Consider the following 25,451-nt stretch of genomic DNA (forward strand, 5'->3'; position numbering starts at 1 on the left):
TTGCTTGCCTCCCACACACAGTCACTAAATACATAAAACTCCTAAGTCTAGGTCCCCAGTTACCCCTGTTTGCCCTACCAAAAAGAGCCAATCTCAGTCCCGTTGAGGGGTGTCCAAGGGGAAATGGGTTGTGGTCCCCATTCTGTAAATTCCTCTCTGTAGAAGTCCCCGTGAGCTCCTGCGCCTCCTGCCTTGCCCTCTGCTCTGGGCTAAACGCTGTCCTTACAGTGTCTGAGCCCTCGCTGACTGCTCTCACCCTTTGGGGCAGATAAGAGTGGATATAACTGTGTCAATCTCCTGTACCATCCTCAGAAAAGCAAAGACAGATGAGGCAGGGAGCAGGACCCGCTGTGGGAGGGCTCCCCACTGGGCTCTGACCCTCACTTCTTGCCTTCCTGCCCCCTCAGATGCTCATGATGGGGGCCAGGCTGCCTTTAATGGGTGGTCTTGTTCCTTGTTTACACTCCTAAGCCTTACAAGCTTAGCAGGCTCCTCCCAGCCCCCACCTGTGCGGCTGTTTTTGAAGCTCAGCAGTCATTCTCCAGACAGTCTGGATGCAGGTTATGACCTTAATAGATACAAGAGCTGCATCTCCATCCAGTATGGGGTTCATCTCCCTGCCCTCCACTCAACCTCACCAGCTGCTGGGAGGTCTAGAGGCAAAGGGCTTCCCATGCACCCAGATCTGCCCTGTTTGGGTCTCTCTCCTCCCTGAGGTGGCATTGCTGCTGAGCTGTGCCAGGTCTAAACCTGAGCTGGGAGGATCACAGCAGCCACTGGTATGGCAAGCAAGAGAAGTGGTGCCAACCTGAAGTGCATATCAGCTCCTTGGGACGGGAAAGCTGGGGAGGGGCTCTTGATCAAAGAGTGCAGGGATAGGACGAGGGGGAATGGTTTTCAATTGAAAGAGGGGAGATTGAGATGAGATATTTAGGAAGAAATATTTTCCTGTGAGCATGGGGAGGCCCAGGCCCAGGTTGCCCAGAGCAGTGGTGGCTGCCCCATCCCTGGAGGGGTTCAAGGCCAGGCTGGATGGGACTTGGAGCCCCTGATCCAGCGGGAGGTGTCCCTGCCCATGGCAGGGGGTGGAACTGGATGGGCTTTAAGGTCCCTCCTGTCTGACCCAAACCTATGATTGTAGGACAATGGTAACTGGAATTGTGGAGGTTGCTTTGCTCAGAAATTGAATGGGACCTCACTATCAACCTCAATATTTCTTATTATTTCTGGCATGTTCTTAACACAATTTGTCATGGTTTTGGTTGCAGCCAGTTTGCTCATTGTCCAGAAAAACTCGAGCCACATTTTGAGAACCTTTTGTCTTGCTGTGCATGTGGATAATGCTTAGGTTTGTTTCCAGGCTCTGCCAACAGAATAGGTTTTCCACTTCATCTCCCTGTGCCTCGGTTTCCTCAGCCATAAAAATGAGGGTGACCTTTTCCATTTGCATTGAGTGGTGGGTGGGGCTGTGAGGCCTCACCACAAATGCCTCCATACCTGCTTCCTTAGGTGAGAATTGTCCCCATAATATTCAGATACCCACATCTAAACCAAAGCATTCAAGTGAGATTGCCACTGATTGCCTAGGTGGCCTTGGGCACATCTCTTTGTCATTCAGCACCTCTGATTTCCCCATACCTGAAAGCAGGGGTGATAATACTTCCCTCTCTCTTAGGTGTTGGAGGATTAATTAGTTACTGTTTGAAAAGCTTTTTGAAGATACAAAGTTTTCCATAAATGTGCAGACTTACTTGTACAGCTGGGGCCCAGGTAGGACTAAAGCTGTGGTGTCTGTCACTCCGCACTGTTGAGATCGTAAATCCAAGAAGAGGTGAAATTTGTAAAATGAGTTCCCTGCACAGGGACTTAACGATAAAAAAGCTGAGCAGCAGCAGGCTGGAAACCAGGCAGGGCGCTGAGGTTTCGTTTATATGTACACACTGTTCTTTTCAGCCTGTGGTTCATGGGCTGGAATCCTTCAACAACCCACTTCAGCTTCAACCCATCCCTTTGGGACATGGCTTAGCAGGCATGGTGGTGTTGGGCTGACGGCTGCACTGGATGATTTTAGGGGTCTTTTCCAGCCTTAATGAATCTATCATAGAATCATAGAATGTTTGGGGTTGGAAAGGACCTTAAAGCCCCTAAGGTCCCACCCCCTGCCATGGGTGGGGACACCTTCCACTGGATCAGGGGCTCCAAGCCCCATCCAACCTGGCCTTGAGCACCTCCAGGGATGGGGCAGCCACCCCTGCTCTGGGCAGCCTGGACCAGGGCCTCCTCACGCTCAGAGCAAAACATTTCTCCCTAAGATCTCATCTCAATCTCCCCTCTTTCAGCTTCAAAACGTTCCCCTTTGTCCTGTCACTTCAGTTCCTGAAAAAAAGCACCTCCCCAGCTTTCCTGTAGGCTCCCTTTAAATGATTCTGTGAACCCAAAGTTGGGAGGTCTGAGTCTCTTCCACTTAGTTGCAGCCATATCTCTATGGCAAGATAAAACACATGACGAAGGGCATCACAGACAGGCAGACTGTGAAGGAAGTCTGCCCACTGCATCTGTTGGGTGCCGTGTTTGCATTCATGTTGTCTGCAAAGATTTTTCCTAGTTGTCAACTCTGACATGTCATGAACATATATCACATTTTTCTGGTCACAAAAAAGATTTGTTGTTTCTGCCTTTTAGCAAATTATAGTAGAGCAGAGCATGGCATCCCTGCTTGCAGTAGAAGAAGAGATTTCTCTTTAATTTAAGGAGATGGTGAAATACCAGCCATGCGTTACACAGCAAAGGGATAATAGGAGGAAAGACAAGAGGAAAGCAAGACCGCAGTCAGAAAGCTGTGACTGTTTAACATGCATTTCAACTGTAGGGAAGTAGAAATTTTGATATGTTCCACAAAAACTGGAGGCCTGGCCGATGCCAGTGTGGTTTGGCATGGGTGTATTTTTCACCATGTCTTGGATAGAAGACCAGAGGGTTTGTACCCTTCGGTAATTTCCCATGACCTGGCATCCACCCCTTTGATAAAAGAGGCTTGATTTGAGCCCAGGGCAGAGAAAATCAGGGGGCAGTCAAATGAGGGCTGCCAGTTATTAACCCTGGTGCTGAAGTCACGCCTGAGTCAGCAGAGTTTCGGCTTTGTCGCATTCCCTGTGGAGGCGAATGAATCATCACCCGGCTGAGCCCTGAGAGCTCCCCGGTTTCCTGCTCCCGCTCTGAGCTGTCAGCCCAGGGAGGGAAGGAAGGATCTGATGGTCTCTATTTCTGTGCCATCAAGTTTATTTTGGTTTTTATTGAATCTCTTCAGTTTCAAGTTCCTTCATTTCGGAAATGAGACTCTATGGGTTACTATCTTGATCCCCTCTTCACAGCTCTTCATTAAATTCCTCCTCCTTAGCACCTGGAGAGCTCTAATAGTGAGAACATTTAGCCCTGGACTGGGGCTTCTTGAACAACATCCAAAGGAATGCGCAAGTCCAAGAAAGACGCAAGGCAAGAAAGTCCTCCTGTACATTTGGGGCCTCAGCCCATCAAGATAAGGTCTTGGGACAGTCTCAGCTTAATTAACTTCCCCCTGCTTTCTGCTTCAGCTTCTTTCCCCTCCTCCACACTTGATTTTCCTGCTGTACTGTTCTTTTCTGCCCTCGCTTCCCCACCCAACCACCAAATAAGCATTGGCTCTGAATGTGGTCCTGTTTCTCAGGCTTCCCTCTTGTTTATGGGGTGGTAAGCAAGAAGACCCTGGCTTTTTCCTTGCTGGCAGGCAATGAAATGACTCTTGAGAGAATGATCCTTGATCTGTTGTTCTTCGTCCACCCTTGGCTTTGCCTGACCCCCTGCCTGCTTTTCCTGGTGCAGAATTATGATCCTGGACGTATTCACTGGTGCCCTCCCGAGGAACTATTGGCTAGGGATGGAAAGAAGGAAGTGAGTGGTCTGGGGTGTGGTGGTGAAGTTGGAGAGACACGAGAGGGGTGGGAAAATTTGTAAGGAGGGAGGGCGAGTCAAAGAAACAAGAGCAAGTTGAGAGGCAATCTTCTCCAGGCTTGTGGAGACAGGTAGCAGCTTGCAGCTCCCTGAAAGAAGGTTGTGGGTGCTGGTCTCTTCTCCAAAGTAACAAGTGATAAGATGAGATAAAAAGCCTCAAGTTGCACCAGGGGAGGTTTAGATTGGATATTAGGAAAAAAAATCTACTGAAAGAGTGGTGAAGCACTGGAAGAGGCCTCCCTGGACAGTGGTGGAGTCTCCATCCGTAGAGGTATTTAAAAAAAGTGTAGATGTGGCACTTTGGGACATGGTTTAGAAGGCACAGTGGTGTTGGTCTGAAGATTGGACTGGATGATCTTAGAGGTCTTTTCCAACCTTAATGATTCCGTGTTTCCATGTGACTTAGCTGTAATAAATTGCACAAGGCCACAGGGGAAAGGAAATGAGAGTCTTCTGAAGCCAAGCAGTGGGCAGGTATTAGTGTACCTGGTGGGAAAAGAGCTGGGGCAGGAGCTGGAGTAAAGTCCAGTCCAAAAGGCCTGGAGGGACGGGCTGCATCGACGGGAAAGTGGGCCAAGTCCTGAGCACGGGCACGCACCGGGTGCAGGCGAGGGGCAGTCTGGTTTGCAGCTCAGGTGTGTGGGAACTGGCAGCTCCTTCCAAGGGATTAGCTGACATGCTTGCGGGGCGTGGCGGGCAACGGGAGCTGGCTCCTCGGCGGTGACTGAGGAGCCTTTGTGCTTTGTTGCTGAGCATGGGATTTCATGGCTTTATTGCAAGAAGGCCTTTCCCAGTGCTGTGTCAGCTCTTTCAGCTGGAGCCCTGCTCTGCCAGCCCTCCTGCTTTTGCCATGGGCACATTCCCCTCCCCTTGACTTGGGGGGTGAAGCAAAGCAGCTGTGTGAAAGCCAGAAAAGGTACAGCAAAAAGTGAAAGCTGGGAACAAAGGCAGGCATGGTTTGCAGCCCTTTTCCTAGGGAACTAGAAGGTTGGCCACAACTGAGGCCGTTTGGGAGGCTAGAGTGTGCACAGCCAGAGCTAGTGGTCTAGCATGGTGTTCGTCTCTGCTTTTCCCTCTCTGTTGGATCTATAGCTGATCTTCCTCTGGCATCTGCTTTTCTGTCATCTTTTGCCTTCCAGACTGAAAAGGGCTCCAAGAAAGCTGGGGAGGGGCTCTTGATCAGGGAGGGCAGGGATAGGATGAGGGGGAACAGTTTTCATCTGAAAGAGGGGAGGTGTCCCTGCCCATGGCAGGGCTGGGACTGGATGGGCTCTGAGGTCCCTTCCAACTCAAACCGTTCCATGATTCTACAATTCTGTGACTTATTTCTATGAAGAACACCTAGGATAAATACAGGCTTGGTCTCGTTTAGGGTCTTTGTGTGAGTCACAGTGCGGCTCAGTGTATAGACATCCCAAACCTTAACGAAGAACAAGCAGAGAATCAATGGATCAGGCCTTTTGGGAAAGATCTTTCGTTCAAGTGGATCCTGCGGCTGCTTTGTGCTCTTTTTTCTGAAGGGGAAATACTGCATAGGCAGGAGAAGGCAACCCTGCTTTATGCCAAAGGCATCGCCACTGTCCTATGCCTGCAGAGAGCCAATACAGACCTCACTCAATACAAGCCATTGACTGATCTTCAGATAGTAACATCTCTGCTGTGTGCTGGTTCTGGATCTGAACCAGTGACCTAGAGTAAAAGGCCCTGTGTTTCCCATTTGCAAGCCAAAGCCAAGCCTGTTATTTCTTTTTTTTGAGAGGGATTTGGACCGGAGCCAGACGGGTCATTGCACACGCTGCCATTTCCCATCAGCTCCCAGGAAGCTCCCAGCTGGGGGAAGGGATGCTTGGGCTTGCAGTTTCTCTCTCGGGGTGTTCCCCCACCCTATCACAATGTTATCTCTAGCCCTTTCACTTTTATGTGCAACCGTGTCACCTGGAGCTATAATCTTGCCACATCTCTTCCTCTTTCACCTTCTTTTCAAGGCCCCCTTCCCTTGTGCTGGAAACTCAGCCTTCCTCTTGTAATCCCTTTCGTGTTCAAGCTCCACACCTCAGTGGGGCAGAACTGAATCAGAGCATGACAGAGACCTCCAGTGAGTCTCCTGCTGCAGGAGGTGCATAGTGGTGAGTCGCTGGAGACCACTCCTTCCTTGCAGCGGGCTTGAAGCCACTAAGTGGGGTGAGGCAGGTGCTGTGCTCTTCTGGAGGAGCAGCAAAAGGCTGATTTGAATGCCTCGCAATCAATACAGAATCTTTCTGGCAAGAGGCAAGGTGTTAACCCCAACGTCTTGGCCAAGTGCGAGCTCAAACCTTTGATTCTTGCCACCTGAAATTCTCCTGCTGGGATTTAGAATCATAGAATCCTAGAATAGTTTGGATTGGAAGGGACCTTAAAGATCATCTAGTTCCAACCCCCCTGGCATGAGCAGGGACATATCCCACTAGATCAGGCTGCCCAAGGTCCTATCCAACCTGGTCTTGAACACCTCGAGTTCTAGGATTGAACTCAAAAGATGATTTAGGATCATCTTCTTTCCCATTTCTCACTCTGCCTAACACACCTGTGGCATCCCTTTGGGGTCTTAGAGGCTGGTTGTGTTCTTCCTCACAAGGGTTGCATTTTACACCACGCGCTCCTATTCCATCCCATTTTTCCTGTCATGGAAAGTTCTTGGAGGTCTGTTCTGAACGGTCTGTGAGGCATATGGGGCCATGTACAGGACAGCATTGCCTACAGTTGAAGCGCAGTTCGAGGGTGTATCTCCAACGAGGTGCTTTGTGTAGAGTCATCTGTAGGTTGGAGTGTGATGCATTGCTTTCTCCTTTTGTGAAGCGTGGCTACTGTGACATTCTCCACATCCCCTTCAGTTTAGTTCTAAGTGATGCAAAGGAGTGATTCGTCTGGCGTTTGCATCATCCACGATATTGCCACACCAAGAGTGGCTCATCCCACTTCTGCCAAGGGCTGTTTCAATGCCTTTGGGGTGAGATGAGTATCAGGGAGCAGGAAGGAGAGAAGCTGGTGAGAGGCTCAGCAGAGGTAAGGTTGTGCAAAGCAGCATGGAGTTACATCGTTCTCAACAAAGAGGCATTGATTGGAGGCTTGCAGTTGTGACAGAGCTCACTAGTGCCTGGAGATCATTTCCAAAGCTTTCTGGGGAAGCGAGAACCAGATTTGCAAGTGTGGGAGTCTCAATGGACCATCATCTCCTGAACTTTTAGGAGAGAGGCTTTGCAGGCCAAAGAGTCACCAGCTGCTGCTTGGTGTGCTCTGTCCCCAGTGGCCCTCACACCTTCCTTCCCAGCCCGCACTCTGTGCCGCAGGGCACCATGAGTTCTGCACAAGCCCCAAGGCCTTGCATGACCCAGAAAATATCTGTGTTAGGGATCGTGGGGAAAGGCATTAACATAAACCACTTCAGAGGCCAAGGTGGAGGAGCAGGATCTCAGAGGGCTCTCTTAATGAGGTCTTGGCATCAACATGTCTTTGGCACTCAGCTGGGCCGTTTTTATTGCTTTTGGTCCTTAACAAAAAGCAACACCAAAAAACTGAAGGAGCAAAACACAGCTCGGCAAGCTCGAACCCATACAGCTGATCCTTCCTCGTGTGCTGGCTGCCCCCTGGGAGGTGTCAGAGAGGTTTGGTGGGAGATCTGGCATAGGAACTGCACACGGCAGGATGTATCTCAAGCCTTTTCTCTGCCAGCCTGACCACACACATCATTCAGCAAAGCAAAAAGGCAGGAGAACCCCAGCACTGCACGGGCACGCATCCTGCTTAATGTGTTCAAGCCTCTCCAGAGGCTGATTAGTGATTTTGTTTTCTCCTCCTCTCCTAGCCTTGTGTGCTCATTGCCATCAATTATCTATGCATTTGCCCTGATGAATTATTGAGTGTCTAACGGGGTGAGGGAAGACCCGCCATCCCAGCTCAGCCACTTCGAAAATAAATGCTCCCCAGAGCATGACAGTGGCAAGTTTGCCCTCTGTCTTCTGATTTAGGATGGGGAGCATGGGAAGCTGATCCAGCAACTTGCAAAAACCCTTTTACTCCATCTGTTCCTCTTCCTCATCGTTCATTTGAGGGGTGGGTGTTATCAGCAGGAAGGAGAGCAATAGGTGGATTATTTCCCTTGGAGACTTGGAGGAGCAGAATGTAAAGAGTTTATACTGTCTTGCAAAAGAGCCATGAGTTATTCAGTCACCTGGAAAGGAAACACAATTTCCGCACAGTGTTTGGGTTTTTTTAGGGTACTTTTTGTTTGTTTTGTTTTGTTCTGCTGGGTTTTTTTTCCCCTTTTCCCCTGAAGCCTCTAGAAAGTTTGGAATGTGTTTTTCTTAAGCTGCTACATGTAGGGACCTGAATCCCAGCATTGGCAGCATTGTGTTGTTGGCAAGCAGTCCTCAAACTGGCACCAGCTTCTTCCTTAGCTGAAAGTCTGGCTCCTTACACCTGAGCAGAGGAGGGTTCTGCAAGACCTGGGGTCTGGCTCAGAGTCAGGTTTGTCAAAGCCTGCTTTATCTCCAGTTTGTGTCCCAAGTACGATCTGCACTGTTGCATGGGTCCCATGGCAAGGGTAAGGTAGAAGGGGTGATTCCAAGGAGAAGCTAGTGGCTTTCCGTCCTCTCCTCTCTGGGGTTCGGCTCATCGCTGGCTTTTCTGGCCCTGCGAGGAGGCGCTGGGCCATGACTTCCTGCTGTTGCGAACGGGGCCTCTTTTATTGGGATGTCGAAAGCCTGGTTCAAAGGGACCCGCTGTGGGGTCAGGGAGTTTGGGAGCTCAGCCAGCTGCACCATCGCCCCAGCCCCAGGCGGGCTCTGCTCGGGGGCACGGGCTCTGCATGAGAGAGGTGGGGACCGGTGCTGATGAATCCGCTCTGCTCCAGCCTTGGGAGTGCTGAGCACACCTACAGTCGTGAGATGGGTGGCAGGTTGTTCCCAGAGCCTTTGCTACGTGATTGCTTCTGCTCTCCGGCAAGCTCCCACATGCTTTGCGAGGCTCTAAAGACTTCAGAGCCAGGCTGCTTGGCAAAGCTGTTGCTCACCTCTGCAGGTGCGGGCAGTTCTGCAAGAGGCTGTCTCACCTCTGGGGTAGAAGGAGCAACATTTGCTGCAAAGCACATTGGAGACATCTCCCCCTTCCCCATCCACCCATTCTTTCTTTAAATTCTGGCACAGTTTTATCTAAACCCAGCCCTGCTCTGCAGCCCTCGTTCCGTCAGGGAGGCATCTGTGGGTGATGGGCTCCCACAGGGCACCGGAGCAGACTGGTGTCAGAAAGGTGTTTCGTCTGTCATGTTGGTGTTGTGTTGATGGTTGGACTTGATGATCTTCGAGGTCTTTTCCAACCTTGGCAATTCTGTAAGTGTTTCATGCCTGGACATCCTTCTCCAGCAGGGTCAGTGCTTCTGGTTGTCATGGAGAAGCATCATCCAGCTGTGGCTTTATCAGAGCAGGAACGCCCCTTCCTTCTGGTTTCTGGAGGGACACACATGGCAAAAGTAGACTGGCTACACCAGGAAGGGGATTGTGCAGCCTTGCCAGCCTCTAAGGACTCAATGGCTTCATGCATGCAGGCACATGAGGGCACCAGCGCTTTGCTGTGGCTGGAACATTTCTCAGCACCCAGCCGCAATGCTAGGGTGTGGGGCTTAACTCAGGCAAGGGGGCAAGTTCACACAAAGCTCTAGAGACCAAGTTTCGGTCTTAATTGCTGATGACTGTGGTCAGCTGATGGCGTCTCCTGGCCAGGCTGGATTGTTGAGGCTTGTCCTCAGGGTCACAGGCTTCGTGTGGAGGGGAGAGGCAAGGGAGAAAGAAGAGCCTTAGATCAGATATGGGAACTGAGATGAGGCTGAGTGCAGCAGGCGTGGAGCTGGAGGGCAATGTGGGAGCATGCCGAGAGAATGGTCAAGGCGGCATTTGTGGGCAAGAAGATCCTTGTGTGCTTGCACTTGTGTGTGTGTGGAACTGCAGGGAGGAGACCACTCTTGTGTCGAAGTCACCGTGCACGTCTGCCAGGGGTCTGTGGGGGTTGAGACTGAGGAATTCATTTCACCTTGCATGGGGAGCCTGTTTGTGCCCTGGAAGAGCAGGCTAAGAGTGACATTTCGGAAATGTTCTGTCCCGTCATTAGAAGATGCAGGCCTGTTTCTCTTGCTGAGCATTATTTTCTTTGCCCAGCCACTCTCTCTTTCATTACCCTTTCATGTTTCTCACTCTTTGTACATCTTTCTTTTTTTTATTACCCCTTTTTTTTCCTTTACTCTCAGACTCCCAGAATCCATCCGCTTTCAGATTCTGCCAGAAACAGTGAACAAAACCCGCTTTTCTTGTTCTTACCACCTTGCTTCTCTATTGTATTTATCATATAAATACTTGCTGTATAATTACCAGAGCATTATCTCTAAAAATACAGATTAGGGAAAGACTCAGTGGCAGCCAAAGATGAATTTCAGGGTCAGTCTGATGGGAGATATTTTTCTCCAGCTGTTAGGGGAGGAATCAACTGAGACAGAATAGCAATCGTGAACACAAGCCATCACTTACCCCAAGCACCTTTCATCTTTACTCCGTAGAATCAAGATGGAAGGTTCCTAAATGCAGCCACTTCTGGGGTTAAAAAAGGCCACAGAGGTGATCTAGATCATGCAGGCAGATCGTGCAAGTTGTATGGGCACTGTTGTAAATCTGTTCTTCTACAGGAACTATTGCTGCTCTGGAATTGGGGTTGAGTCTTTGCAGCTCGTTTAATTACTGACACATTTCCAATAGGATTAAGTGGATGTCTGGATGTGTTTTAGCATAGGTCAGGATACACTCTACTGATAAATATCTGGGTCTTCTCGTGCCTCTAGATAAGCATGCTCTGTGTATTTACGGTAACTGTCATCCAAAGTTGAAGATGAAGGAAAGCATTGTTGATCCAGTTTGTTGTGCCTTTTGGCCCTAGGTTGGCTGCAGAGCAGCGGGGCTGGTTGTAGTCGAGTGTGAACACCAGTTGCAGGAGGGAAAGTGTTTATGAGCAGGAATGAAGCTGCAGGTGGACACAAGTTGTTGCGGAAAGTACTGAGTGCCTGTAGCCATAGACTGTTCATGTATCAGCTGTGCCAACAAAAAGCAAATGGAATAAATAAAGGAGTTCATGGGCCTGATGTCCAAGAACTGTTATTTTTTGCCCTTCCTCTGTCTAATAGAATCATAGAATCCCTAGGTTGGAAAAGATCTTTGAGATCATCAAGTTCAACCATACCTGTCCACTACACGCTTATTAATGGCTTTCCATTTTATTGCAGGGCTGCAAGCTCAGACTGTCTTAGTCAATGACACAGTCTCGGGGTTCATCGGGTCAGACGTGGTCCTGCACTGCAGCTTCACCAATCCGCTCCCCAATGTGAAGATCACGCAGGTCACGTGGCAGAAAGCCACGAATGGCTCCAAGCAGAATGTGGCCATCTACAACCCTGCCATGGGGGTCTCCATCCTGTCTCCCTACAAAGAGCGGGTGACTTTCCGGAATCCTTCCTTCAAAGATGGCACCATCCAGCTCTCTAGGCTAGAGCTGGAGGATGAGGGAGTTTACATCTGTGAGTTTGCTACCTTCCCAACTGGCAATCGGGAAAGTCAACTGAACCTCACTGTGCTGGGTAAGATACTGGACAAGCTTTGTAGTGTGAAACCATTGCCTCCAGTTAAACAGATCTGGAGGAACTTAAGACTTGTGTCCTGGGAACTCAGGGCAAGGGTGAATCTTGGGTGTAAATTGCACCTATGATGATCTTTCAAGTTGACTGGAACGGGTGAAGAGCAGGGAACCCAGGATAGGTGGTTCGCTGGGCTATGTCAGAAAGTCTTCCTCCTTTCAGGCCTCAGTTCCCCTATCTCTTAATGCAGGTACAGTATCAGTGGCTTATTCCCTAAGGGAGTGGTGAGTTTTACTGAGCTGGTAGTTGTCAAGTGAATAGAGAGAAAAGACAACAGAGAGATCTTAGGGACAAATCAAGCTTGTCCATGAAGCTCAGGGTTGTGACTGACTAGACCTTACCCAAGGTCCACATGGATTCATTGACTCTTCAATTTCACTTTCTCATTCTAACATAGGGCTGAAAACCTATGGCAGGAAGGCATTGATTTTCTATTGTATATCTGTGCATCTAGGGCATCTCCGTTGTTCTTTCCTCCGAGTAGGTTGCTGGCAATTTGCAGCAGCTCTGGCTTCACCACAAAGTCTGCCACAGGCTCAGTGGTGCTAGATGTCTCTTGGGGTGTAGTAGAGAGGGTAGCATTCCTTTTCTTACCATCTTTCTCCTCCTTCTTTTTGCAATTCCTTGCAGCCAAGCCCACAAATCGAATGGAGGGCACCAAACGGCCGCTTATTGCTCAGTCTGGCAGGACAGAAAAGATTTTGGTAGCTACCTGCACCTCCTCTAATGGGAAGCCCCCCAGCACTGTCACCTGGGACACCAAGCTCAAAGGGGAAGCAGAGTTTCAGGAGATCCGGAATAGCAATGGCACCATCACAGTGATCAGCCGGTACCGGATAGTGCCAAGCCGAGAAGCCCACCGGCAGCAGCTCATGTGTGTGGTCAATTACCAGCTGGACCGTTTCACCGACAGCATGACCCTCAACGTGCAGTGTAAGTGAGCGTGGGCAGGGCTGGAGACCCATGGTCCATGATCGGTCCCAGGGGTGGGCTACAAAGTCTGGCAAAAGAGGGTTTCTCTGAAGGGAAGATGGTCTGGTAGAGGGGCTGGAGCAGGAGGCTGCTCTCTTTTTCTGGAGAGTGAAAACTGAAGTGATCCCTTGGAATAATCATATGATTTCTCTTTGTCACACCTTCTTTCCCTGTGCCTCTGCCATGTCCCTTTGTTCTTCCTCTTCATTCACCCTCTCTCACGTTCCTTGTCCCATCGTCTTTCCCACCTTGCAATGTCTCCCATTATCCCATCCCTGTCCCCTCATCTCTTCCTATTTCATTATCTCCTCCTTCCTTTTCCGTAACTCTTTCCTCTCCTTTTCTATCCGTTTTGCCCCCTTGCAGATGAGCCAGAAGTCACTATTGAAGGCTTTGACGGCAACTGGTTTCTCAACCGCAAGGATGTGAAGCTGATATGCAAATCTGATGCCAACCCCCCAGCTCACACGTATGAATGGAAGCTGTAAGTGCCTACAGTGCTTCTACTCTCAGCAGAACATACGATTTTCTAACAGGGTTAAGGAGCTTCTGTAGAAACCTCAGTCACCCTCTGGTCAACTAGGGCCCAGTCCCGTTCCTGTCAGTGGTGGCACTCCAAGGTGCATTAGAGGAGAGTTGGACACTTGTAGTTGCGAGAGCTGTGCTCCTGCTCAATGCTTAGAGTCACAGCCACCTTGCCTTGTGGTGGACAGAGGTTATGCCCGGTCTTCCAGCTCAGACTCAGGAGGGAAGGGCAGCAGGTAAGGATCATACGCATTCCCTCGCCACTGGGCTGGGGTGGAGCTTGCTACGAGCTCAGTGCAGCCTCAATACCCAGCATAACTTCCCATGCTCACTTACTGGAATAATTTTCTGCCCTGGTGACATGAAGTAGCTGAGATATGACAAGGTAAATAAGTTGCTCAGCACTACTGAAGGCTTCAGTAGCAGAGCTTGGAGAAGAATCCAGGATTTCCCTTCTATAAGAGGGCACAAACTTCATCTGCATGTGAAAATCCATTCCATGGAATCAGCCCTAGCTGCAAGCAAGAGTTCCCCTTCGCTGTACTCATCCCTGCTTGTCCCTGCATGAGTGACATTAAACAGAGACAATTCCTTGTCCTCCAGGGTTTCAGCTTTTGGCTGAACACACTAAAAGGACTGAATAGTGAGCAAGGGGTAGCTGGGGATTTGCATGGGAATTGATGCAACCTGAGGTGGTTGTCTCTCCCTCTCTTCCTTTTCTAGAAGCACTCATGTTGCTTTTAAAAAGGAAGATCAAATGGATCCTTTCTTCTTTTCAGCTGGCATTTGTCATCAGGAAAGAGGCTTTCCAAGTGGCTTTGCAAGGCGCTAGGCATATTCTCTCTCATTTTGCTTCCCAGATCAAACTGTTCACAGTGGAAGTCTGAAGGGGATTGTTTTTGTCGCCTTTTTTGAAGTTCTTGTCCCCAGCTCTCTCCCTGCATTGGTTCTGCTGGTTTGACTTAAACTCTGAGCAGGCACTCTGGGTTCCTCTCAATATTGCCATCAGCAGAGATGCCCTTTGTGGTACCCAAGGCAGAAGAGATTCCCGTTTAGGCTATCTCTGTGTAGCAGGGCTGTGAGAGCCTTGTGAGGTTGAACTAGAGACAGGAGGCAGGCTTTGGGCAAGTCATTTCATCCCTTTGTTCTGCTATCGCTCACACGAGGGGCTGGAGGCTGAGTGCTTGCTGAGCTCCTGGGCATCCAGCAGTCCATGGCATGAGCTCTGTCACTGTGTGTTCACAACCAGCAGCACGAGCAGCCCCTGCTCTTGGTTGGGACAATCTGCTCCTGATGAGACAGCGATGCTGAAGGCAGCCTGAGCGCTGAAGCACGAGGTAACCAGGTGCCAAACATCTCATCCAGATGACATTTACGTAGCCCAGGGCAGGAAGGAGGGTTGGTTACCAACCAGGCTCAGACACAACAGGGGATGCAGGTGTCAGGGCTGAGCGTGGCGCTGCATGACTGAGTCTGGATACGAGGTGTCATTTGCACACCTGGTTTACACACTGCACTGGTAATAAATTCAGCTCTGGCAGAAACCATTCTTGGGAACAGTGCATCTTTGAGCCAGGCATTGAGGTGGTCGCTATGTGCTGGTGTGAGTGATGATTTTTATTTTTCTTTTTTTAAACACTGGAAAGAGTTGTTTTCCTGTGGATTCTCTGTGAGCTGTGTGTGTGTCCATTTGTCTATCTTTAGCCTGCAATGGTTTCTTGACTTACAGCTCAAAGGGTGGGTGGGAGCATCAATACTTTTCTTTGAGAAGGAACTGTCGGGAGAAAAATGGAGAGAAAAAAAGCATGGAATTAAAGAAGACGGGTTTCTAAGCCTGGGAGTGCTTCAGTCTGATTTCTCAGCCATCTTTTTGCACACTCGGTTGGTCAGTTAGGACTGATTTATAGGATTATATACCTGGGAGAGGATGGAAAGGATGGATGGAATGCAGCTGAAGGTAAGGAGAATGGTGGTGGAAGAGGAAAATAGAGAGAACAAGTGAGACTGGGGGAGATAGAGATGGAAAGGAGGAGGAAGAAAAAGCTGGGGCACAGAGTTGCCCCCTGGCTCTTTCAGCCCAGACTCCTGCTTTCCCATTCTTGGCCCCTGTGAGCAGGGCCTTGCGAGGAAGAGGCAGACCAAGCAGATGGGATGAAAACCTGCTAAATAACTGCGCTGCAGCCGACCACCTAGGCACATGTGTGTATAAGGAGGCAAGGAATGGGAATAAGACCCACAGTACCACAGTACCACTTGTACTTCCCACAGTACCACTTGGGTGATATCAAACTGATTCTTTACTTCTTTGGCTGGGCAGCTGGAGAAATAGCCACCAGCATCTTTAGATTTTCCATGCACTCCTGTGTGCTGCTTCCCCTTCCTGCGAGTTAGGAAGCAATTACTGCTGATGATGTTTTGCTCCTGCTTGGAATGTAAAAAACAGCCGTGCTTTCGTCTTCTATTAGTTGGATGGTGATGAGCAACAGCCAGGGGAGCTGTTAGAGGAAGCAATTGTCCTTTTTAGCATCCCAGACCACAGTTTTTAGGTGCAACCTTGCCTTTGTAGATTCAGGGCCCTAATTCACCTGCAGGCAGAGGACCAACATTGGAATATCCTGTTCTTCCATCAGCTTTGGGATCATTGGCTTGGTGTAGTTGGGGAAGAATTGTGTTTGCTGTACCTGTGTGTATGTAGACCTGCAAACTATGTGCATGTGCATCTAAGCACTTCTATACAAACTTAATTACAACCCCATTATTCCCTTTGTTTCTTAGAAATTGCCGACAATATGTGCACATTTTTGTTGGAAGGAGGGGAAAGAACTACTTGAGTAATTTTTAATTGCCTACAAGAAGTAATTACTTTACTTTGCTTCAGTAATCAAGAATAACCAGGCCATGTGTGTCTTTTGCTAACACACAGGGGTTTTTTTTCATTATTTATTTGCCTTTGTTAATTTATTCAGTGTATCCCTCAACTTAGTTTTGCATTATTCCAGTTTCACACTTATCTGGCTGTTCTGACATGGGCAGGTCGTAGATGGCAGGGCTCTAAATCAGCATTGCTTTCCTCCACCTTGAGTTGCAATTTCCACTGGCTGATCAAGTGGGTGTCCCATTGCTGTGTTTTCCGTCAAATAGAAAGTCAGGGGTGGAGGAAGGTTCCGAAGATGAACCCGCTGGAGATGAGGCACCCAGAACAAAAGAGTGACCTGGCCACCTTACCCTAAGCTTGTACCTGCTTGAGGATTCTTCTCCCAAGTAACAAGTTACAGGATGAGAGGAAATGGCCTCAAGCTGTGACACGGGGGTTTAGGTTGGGTAGTAGGAAAAATGTATCATCTCTGGTCTCAACCATGATCTTTGTTTCCCCTAGGCCAAACGGGACTCTGCCTGGAAGCGTGGAAATCCAGAACAACACCATCTACTTTAAAGGGCCTGTCTCCTACAGCGTGGCTGGCACCTACATCTGTGAGGCCTCTAATGCCATCGGCACACGGTCGGGCCTGGTGGAAGTCAATGTCACAGGTAGGAAAACACTTACGCTTTCAAAGACAGAAGAGGAGGAGGAGGTGGGGAGAGTGTGAGCAGTTGATAGCTACCAGTCGGTTACATCTCCGTAATGTCTGTCTTAATCGCTGGTGTCTCCTTCTAGGAGTGGGGAGTTTCATGATGCAAAGGAAGCAGTGAAGTTCTTTGCTTTGCACTGTTTTGCATTGGTTTGGCTGGGATTTTTTTCTCCTTTCCTCTTGTTGTCTTTTCCTTTTTTTACACCAAGATACATTTGTTTCCCCTTGTCTCCTGCTTTGGATTCAGAGAGATTGTTGCACATATTAAAAGCGAAGATATGTCAGGGAGATATCTGTTAGGAGGTCGAAGAAAGAGTAAGATGAGGATATGAGCTGCCACTGAGGCAGGAGAGCATGAGATGGATGAGTCCGTTGTTCAGGATGATATTTGGTGTCTCTGATGTAGGCAGTTCTCATGATTTTTCATTTGCGCTCCTACCAATGCTGGTCTGTGCACTCGCTCGCCAGGCTGCCACAGATTCCTAAGAGGTTATGAGCACTCGAATAGTTTTGTCTGGACTCCAGAAAGGAATAAAATCACAGGATGCAGACAATGGGAAATGATGCTATGTGATGTCATATGGTACAAAAGGAATGCGGCGACTTACAAATCGGTATAGGAGTGAGGATAAAACATGTGGATATGCTTAAGTAGTGTCAGTAGTGTGAAAGGAAGAAATAACATACGGCAGTAGCCTGATTTCACAAAGTGAGGCAAGGCATCACCAGAGGGTAAAATTGGCTGTTGGTGCTTTGAGAGCAGGGAAGGAAGCCTACCCCATTCCTGACTATGTTAGCAGGTATTTTTCAGCCAGCACTGCCAGGTTCTGGACTTGCCCAAGCATGCTAGGGAGCGATTTGTTTTATCAGTGGGTTAATGACAGGCAATGACCAGCAGTTGTGGGTCTCACGAGAGAGATGGAAGCACCTCTTGCAGTAGTGACTTGCCACATTGCAATGAGCTCCAGGTTCTCAGGAGAAGAGGAGCGAGTGACCATCCAACGAAGCAGCTCTGCCTGCCTGGGAGATGTGCCTGGCGGCCTGGGGGGACTCGCCAAGGCTCCCCTCTGGCCCCAAAGCTGGCCAACAGACCTACAGGGGCTCATCGCTGTTCTCCTTTGGGTGCTTGCCCTACACCCCAGCTTGAGAGTATTTTCCTGTGGGCAGGCAGCACAAACCGTGGCACACAACCACTTTTCCAGCTGGGCTCACAGTGGGGTGACCATGGGGTGTCAAACCTGCAGAGCTGGGGCTGTGACTGCAACTGGGTGAACTGGAGAGCGGCCGGCTGCTTGCATCCTGTAGTTGCCACAGGCAGCACAGGGGACCCTGAGCTGGATGAGCAATGGGACGCACTGGGAGCTCCTTGTGGGAGGCTGTTGGCTGGCCAGCCGAGGCAAATTAGAGTGCCTGTGCTGCTCTAATCGCTGGCCACCTCTCTGAGCCATCCCAGCCTTGGAAGAGCTGTCTAACCTGGGAGTGACGAAACAGGCTTCTCAGAGGGGTTCAGCACCAGCCCCTTCCACCCACTCTCTGCAGCCGTAAGTGCTGAGCAAGCGTAGAGACCTGGCCCAGGCTGCTGACCTCCAGAAATCAGGAGCAACACTGTGTTTGGCACCCTCAGCACCTCAGTTCCCCTCTTCTGTAACGCTGGAAAATGAGGCTAATCTTCCTCTATCCAAATGCTTGGAGGTCAATGGATGGGATGTGCTAATTAGATGCTAATTACTAAGTATTTATTTATGATCATTATCACTGTAGCAGGCCTTTAATTCACACCTCCCGTCCTGGATCCTTGCCTGCTGAGTTCTTCCTGATATATGCTTTTCTCTAGGGGATTTTTCAATTGGCAGTGAAAGGCACCAGAAAAACAAAGCTCTTTGTGTAGGGCAGATGTGGCTCAGCATCCACCCTGCCCAGTCCTGCCCGACCGCTCAAAGCTGGGGGAAAGTCACGGCCAAAATCCATCCAGCCGCTGGCCATTTCGTGGGAATTGCCACCAAAGGCACCGTGTTCCTGGGACAAACTGAGCAGACTCGCTTCCCGTTGGTGATAGAAAACCATCCCACGCAGTAACTAGCATGTTAGGTCATGTTCTCAGGCTGCCCAGAGCAGTGGTGGCTGCCCCATCCCTGGAGGGGTTCAAGACCAGGTTGGATGGGGCTTGGAGCAGTGTGGGACCTCCAGTGGGAGGTGTCCCTGCCCATGGCAGGGGTGGGACTGGATGGGCTTTGAGGTCTCTTCCAACCCAAACCATTCTATGATCGAAAAAGCAAAAAGCCTCCAAGCTCAGTCCCCTGTTGCAGAGAAGGAGGTAGGACAGGTATTGCGGTAGACGCAGAGAGGAACAGGCTTCCTTCACCACGTCTGTTCCGTTTCTCCACAGCCTGTATGCCTGTATGTCCAGTCCTTGCTGCTGTTCTGTCTATCCAGCCTCCCCGTGTCTCTGATGGTGTCAGGATACAAATTCCCAAACACCAGATACAGCCCTCTCCATATTTCCTGCTGCCACCTGCGTGTGTTTTATCTATCTCAGCGCCACAATAGCATCACAACCTGGGCGGGCTGTAACAACTCCTCTAGGGCTGCATGGGCCCCTCTAGGGTTGAGAGTCTGGGGTTCCTTTTCCAGGCTTTGGTAAATGTCACCCTTCTTGGTGGCTTTTGGGGGACTGGTAGAGCATTGTTCTCGCGCTTGACCAGCACAGCACTGGCAAGGGAACCAGGGACTGGCAGGATTTCTGGGGAATGACTTTGGGTTGATGTCTGCCTGTTTGTAATCTAAATTTATTCCCAAAACTCGGAATTGTGGGGCTGAGGTTAGATGAAAAGGAAGGGCACACCAGCAGCACTCCAGCTAACCCGGCCAGCCCTCCACGGCATAAAAAACTTGCTTTTAATAATTCATTGGATCTGAATATGTTTATCCACCTCTCCCTAAGGACCGATTAGGCCAGTGCTAGGAAGGACTCAGCCGTCCTTGCTCAGCTATTACAGGTACATTTGTTTGGGTCTTGCAGGCAATTTAGGGATTGTCAGTGGACCACGAAACCTCTTTCAAGACCTGCATGCAATAAATGGAGTTCAATCTAGTGAGCAGTCAGCCTTGGGAGAAAAAAAACGGAAGGCTGATGCAGAGAAAATCCTGCAGTGGCTTTTTCCCCCTCCTGTCTCCCCCGGTGCAGATATCCCCCCTTCCTGCCACCCAGCATCCTTCCTCCCAGCCTCGGAGAGGAGGAGCACAGCGCTGGTTCAGCCCCATCGTGGGAAGGGCAATTTGTTCAGAGGGAGAAGGCTGAATGCTTCTATTAGAGTTATAGCACATTAAAGAGATTGATAAGTGGAAATTTAATATTTTATTCCAGCAATCTGTTCCTGTAATAGCTTCTCCTGCCTTGCAGGACCTTTGTCAGTCGCAACCAAGCCATGTAGTGTGACATGTAACTATTTATTACAGGCGGTTGGGTGACATAATAAAAGGTTGAGGTTATAGACTGCATGCATGTCCCTGTGCGCTCGCACACAGGTGTGGGGGTCCTGCATGGAGAGCTCGTCATGTACATACACACCTGTGGGCCCACGTGAACCTCGTGAGCTTCAACAAGGTCAAATGCAAGGTCCTACACCCGGGGCAGGGCAATTCTTGGTTTCAATACAGACTGTGGGATGATGTCATTGAGAGCAGCCCTGAGAAGAAGGACTTGGGGGTACTGATGGATGAAAAGTTGGACATAAGCCAACGATGTGCACTCGCAGCCCAGAAAACCAACGGTGTCTTAGACTGAATCCAGAGCAGTGGGACCAGCAGGGCAAGGGAGGGGATTCTGCTCTTCTGCTCTCGTGAGACCTCACCTGCATTCAGTTCTGGAGTCCTCAGCACAGGAAGGACATGGAACTGTAGGATCGAGTCCAGAGGAGCCCATGAAGATGATCCAAGGCCTGGAGCACCTCCTGTACAAGGACAAGCTGAGAGAGTTGGGGTTGTTCAGCCTGGAGAAGAGAAGACTCTGCCGAGACCTTAGAGCAGCTTCCAGTACTGAAAGGGGCTCCAGGAAAGCTGGAGAGGGGCTTGTGATCAGGGAGTGCAGGGAGAGGACGAGAGGGGAATGGTTTACAGCCCAAAAATGGGAGATTGAGATGAGATCTTAGGAAGAAATGTTTTTCTATGAGGGTGGGGAGGCCCTGGTCCAGGTTACCCAGAGAAGAGGTGGCTGCCCCATTCCTGGTGGTGTTCAAGGCCAGGTTGGATGGGGCTTGGAGCCCCTGATCCAGTGGGAGGTGGGAGGTGTTCCTGCCCATGGCAGGAAGTGGAACTGGATGCGCTTTAACGTCCCTTCCAACCCGAACCATTCTAGGATTCATTCTAGGCTGTGCCATGCTGCACCGGTGAGCGCTTGCAGCTGCTTTAGGGTGGAGGACCAGGGGGTTAAGAGGAGCAATCCTAGGGGGTCTGTGTGATTGCCAATCTTCCGGATGGTGGGGAGCAGTGTCTCCTGCATCCTGTCTGGTGGCATCTGTGCCAACAGCCCCTGTGGGAGTAGTGCTTGATTGACAAGCGATAGGTGACCTGACAGAGAGATTAAAACCTAAGAAACGTTTGGCATCTGGCCTAAAAGCCGTCACACTCTGAAGTGCCAGTGGCAGCTGCTGAACTTCTGGATTAGTTGCCATTGGTTTTTTTTCCAGCCTCACCGCTTCCTCTCCATCCAGCCCTGCTCTGCACGAGGAGAGCAGAAATCCTAGGTAGGGAGAGGAAAGGCAGGATGGCTTGAAGCTGAAGATGGGAATGCATGGATGCAAGGGCTGTAATGAAGGAGAAAGGACAGCAGTGCTCCGGGCTTCTCAAAGTGCAGTCCTGTCCGGGCTGAGGCAGATCCAGAGCTATCTCCCTATCTTCACTTATGTACACATCTGTAGCACAGTGCGTCAAAGTCCTGGGATAATTTGGCATGGAAAGCTTGCCATCAGCAATCTGTCACTTCAAAAAAGCCGCACGGTCACCACTGTGTTTGCTGAGGCCATATGGGAACTGGGAAATTCCAGGAACCCATTGGAATTCAGGTTTCTGCTCTTCCCTGGAGGGAGCTCCTGCTCACCCTGGCTAAAGCCAGCCCAAGATCCCCCTGCTTCCCATTGCAGTGGGTGTTTGATGTTGCAAGGCAGAAGGAAATCCAGAGCATTTGTCTGGAGGAGCTTCATGCAAGGAGCAGCTTGAGCTGACACGTGTCCGGCAGGTCATTCCTGAAGGAGTTTGACATTTTCTTCAATGCCTGTGGCTATCGTGAGAATCTCGGCTGGTGCTGGGTTTTGCCTTGGCCCTTGTGATTGAAGGGAAAAGGATGGAGATGTGACTTCAAGAAAAAATGTATCTGTAGGAAGGTCTATCTTTAAAATATCTAAGCAGTGTGATGAGCAGAAGGGCTTTTGAAAGCTGGTTTCCCGTGGATCTGCATATCATAGAAGAACTGCTTCGTGTCTAAAAGTGTACTTTCTCTGATCTGGGCTCTTCCTTGCCCTTGGGAGCAGCCTCTTGTCCCGGTGGTTTCTCTTATGTCTAATGAGGTTTCGCTCCCACCTCTGCCAGGGATCCCATTCCAGGTCTTTCCAAGAGCTTTATGGTAGGCATAGTTTGAGGTCACCGTCTTCTGACAGGTAGCACTGAAATTAGCCAGCAGGTTCAAAAAAGCATCAGATAAGGGACTGATGGGGAGGCAGGATGATTTGCATATGTCTGATTTTTATTGGAAACCAGTCATTAAAAGAAAGATGTGGGATTTAAAACGTGTATTTTTGAAGTCACCCATGTGATGGGGAAGGGCTGTGTTTTCTTGGCAGTGGCACCGCTGGGTGCTGCAGGGAGAAGGCAGCGTGATGCTCAGAGGGATCAAAGAGAAACGGTGCGCTCGGCCAGGTGCCAGAGTGAAGCCCAGGGTGACCTCCCAGCTGCCACCCCAGAGGTCCAGCTCCTGGCACGGGGACAGGCAGCTGGGCTGAATGCAACAGCTGGCAGAACCGGGCAGCGGGCAGATAGTATTGCTGCTCTAATTCCTATTCATCCAGCACTCCTGTTTTTATGAGGGCTCACGGGGGTGGGAGGGGGTAGCAGGAGGCAGGGATGCTTTTTATGCTGGCACTAAAGCCTAGCTTGTCCCCCCTCCGTCTGCCCTGCTGTCTCCAGTTTCTCCAGTCCGCTTTTCACAGCAGCTTTAATTCTCTCCAGACTCTTCCTAATGGATTTTTCACATGGGGCCCCCAGCACGCTCAGGCATCATACTAGTTTCCAGAAATTTCACGCACCTCTCGAACACAAAAAGGGGATCCTTTTCCCACACTTTGCCCTCTCTCCCCAGTCTGCACTTCTCTCTTTTGCACCCCAGACACAAAACCCCGTGGGCAGAGGGGTAAATCCTGCTTTGTGGGGCTGACAGCAGCGGATGTGTGTGGAGCGACACCCGCCGAGAGCTGGACCTGTCCGGAGTCATTAATTAACCTGAACACAGGGGCACTGTGGCTGCAGGCGTGCCAGGATCCGTGCCAGGGTCTGGCTCTGGGGTAGGGCTGGAGAAAGCCAAAAGCAAAGGGAACCCACGCTGCTCCTTGCTCTCCACCTTCTTGCTTGTGAAGGGGAAAGGCAGAGGCACACCAGGCAGGGCAGAAGCCCAGGCTGGAGACCCCAGCCCAGAGGCCACGGTGAGGGGCACTGGCAGTGCCCCCCTCCACACTCTGGACCTGGCAGTGGTCTGTGCCGCCATCCAGTGGCAGTGTCGGGCCTGTCCCCTCCCCTGCTGCCAAGCAGCCTGTCCCCCTTCTACTTGGGTCACTCACCCCTCCTTTTCCATGTTTCCTCCCACCCGGGGCTTAGCCACCTTCCCTTGTAGCATCCCCAGAGCCACTCACTTTTCCAGGCTCCAGGGTGTGTGGTGGGTGGACAAGGAGGGAGGAGAGTATGTGGGTAAGGAAGGGATGATTTTGGCTGCTGGCTTGTGATCTTCCCATCTTTCTTCTCCCTCTTCCTTTCTTTCTCTCCTTCCCTTCCCATCTCTCTTCCCTTTCTTTCCCATGTGTCTTCTCCCTTTCTTCTCCATCTTTCTTCCCCCTCTTTTCCCTTCTTTCTTTCCCCTCCCTTTAAGTCTTTCTCCTCCTTTTCCCATCTTTCTTCTCCCTCTCTCCCATTTTTTCTCCTCCCGCTCTTTCCACAATTCAGTTTTGTTTTCTCTGGCATAGGAACTGGGCCACTGTGAGGAGGACGGGGATGGGATCTGAGCAGAAAATAGTCCCTTCCTTGAGCAACGTGTGAAATCCAACACAGCAGCGTTAGTTTTTGTGTCCACGGCGCTGGCAGTGGCAGGGGGGTGGCACGTAGGTGGGTGCTATCGCAGGGGTGGGCATCACAAAGGGCAGGAAAAAAAGATATGAGAAAGGTATAAAAACATCCCCCCTTTCACTTCATGCACCAACCTGGGCTGTTAATGAGGCTTTTAATAGAAAAGTGGGCCAAGCTCTTTTTGAAATCGCGCAGTCTTCCCCTTGCAGTTTTTTACAGGAAAGCTGGGGAGGGGCTCTTGATCAGGGAGTGCAGGGATAGGATGAGGGAGAACGATTTTCAGCTGGAAGAGGGGAGATTGACGTGAGATCTTAGGCAGAAATGTTTTGCTGTGAGGATGGGGAGGCACTGGCCCAGGCTGCCCAGAGCAGGGGTGGCTGCCCCATCCCTGGAGGGGTTCAAGGCCAGGTTGGATGGGGCTTGGAGCCCCTGATCCAGTGGGAGGTGTCCCTGCAAGCTGAGCCCTCAGCAGCCAAGATTACCGAGGGATGGAGGGATGGACATGACATTTCGTACTGTCTCCGCAGAGAGGTTCTGCATTAACCAGCTGTCTGTGACAGGCCTCCTCTTGATGAAATGTGGTTTTGGCTTTCCAGAACTCACACCCAGCTCGCTGTGCCGAAATACATGACCTTGCTCTGAAGGGTGTTGTTGGAAAGAGATGCTAGCTGTTGCCTGCACAGCCTCTTGCTCCTCATTCTGGTTGCAGCAGGAGCCCCTGCCTGCCCCCAGCCCCTGCTGCCCACTGGGCTGCTCGTGTGTGGTTTCAGCTTGTGAGGCTTTGCTCAAGGCAAGGCAGCGCTGCAGAAACCAAGATGCTGTTGTTGGGATGGTTTCTCAGGAGAGGCAGGCATGAAACAGCTCTTGGGCATAAGTGAATCGTTTATGCCATGAGGGTCAGGCCAGCAGCTGGTTGAATTCTGTAGCCTTGTCCAAAATCTGCAGCTGTTTCAGGAATTGCCTCTGCCAGGGGGTAGCTTTTTTCCTCCCCTCTTCCTTAGCAGCTGGGCTAAGCTGGGCTGTGGGGAAACCCACCCCTGCTCAGCCTCTGCTTTTTCAGGCCTGCCTGCCTGCCCTGACGCAGGACCGTGGCTGCTAGCAGCAGGCAGTCCCGCAGGCACATGAAGAGAGGACAGGAATCAGATGCTGCCTCTTATTCCTCTGGAATTTGCTCGCCCCATCCTGGCTGCTCTTCTGGGAGGCTGTGCTGAGGCTGCTAGAGGTCTGCACCTCTCCTTGGCTGCCAGGGTTAAAAAAATGAGGGCCAGGAGGATCTAGGGCAGCAGTAACAGCTTGTGGCTATGAGCGGGGCTGGCAGACAGGCTTTAGGGGTGGATAAAGCAGTGTGAGAGGCCTGAACATGGTGTGTA

At 50.5% G+C, this 25,451-nt stretch overlaps 1 protein-coding gene across 5 annotated transcripts in view; it reads left to right on the forward strand.

Moving 5' to 3' along the window:
- Positions 1-25,451, forward strand: part of NECTIN1 (nectin cell adhesion molecule 1) — a 100,741-nt gene that overhangs the window by 36,030 nt on the left and 39,260 nt on the right. For all 5 annotated transcript variants that reach the window (XR_011339095.1, XM_069876290.1, XM_069876291.1 and 2 more), the window contains exons 2-5: positions 11,285-11,635; positions 12,323-12,625; positions 13,031-13,148; positions 16,566-16,717. Coding sequence is in view for 4 of the 5 variants with exons in the window: in XM_069876290.1 (XP_069732391.1) it covers positions 11,285-11,635; positions 12,323-12,625; positions 13,031-13,148; positions 16,566-16,717 (924 nt within the window). In the remaining variant the exon portion in view is untranslated. The remainder of the gene's footprint in view (positions 1-11,284; positions 11,636-12,322; positions 12,626-13,030; positions 13,149-16,565; positions 16,718-25,451) is intronic.

The sequence above is a fragment of the Phaenicophaeus curvirostris genome, chromosome 25, assembly GCF_032191515.1.
Source record: "Phaenicophaeus curvirostris isolate KB17595 chromosome 25, BPBGC_Pcur_1.0, whole genome shotgun sequence".
Lineage (NCBI taxonomy): Eukaryota > Metazoa > Chordata > Aves > Cuculiformes > Cuculidae > Phaenicophaeus > Phaenicophaeus curvirostris.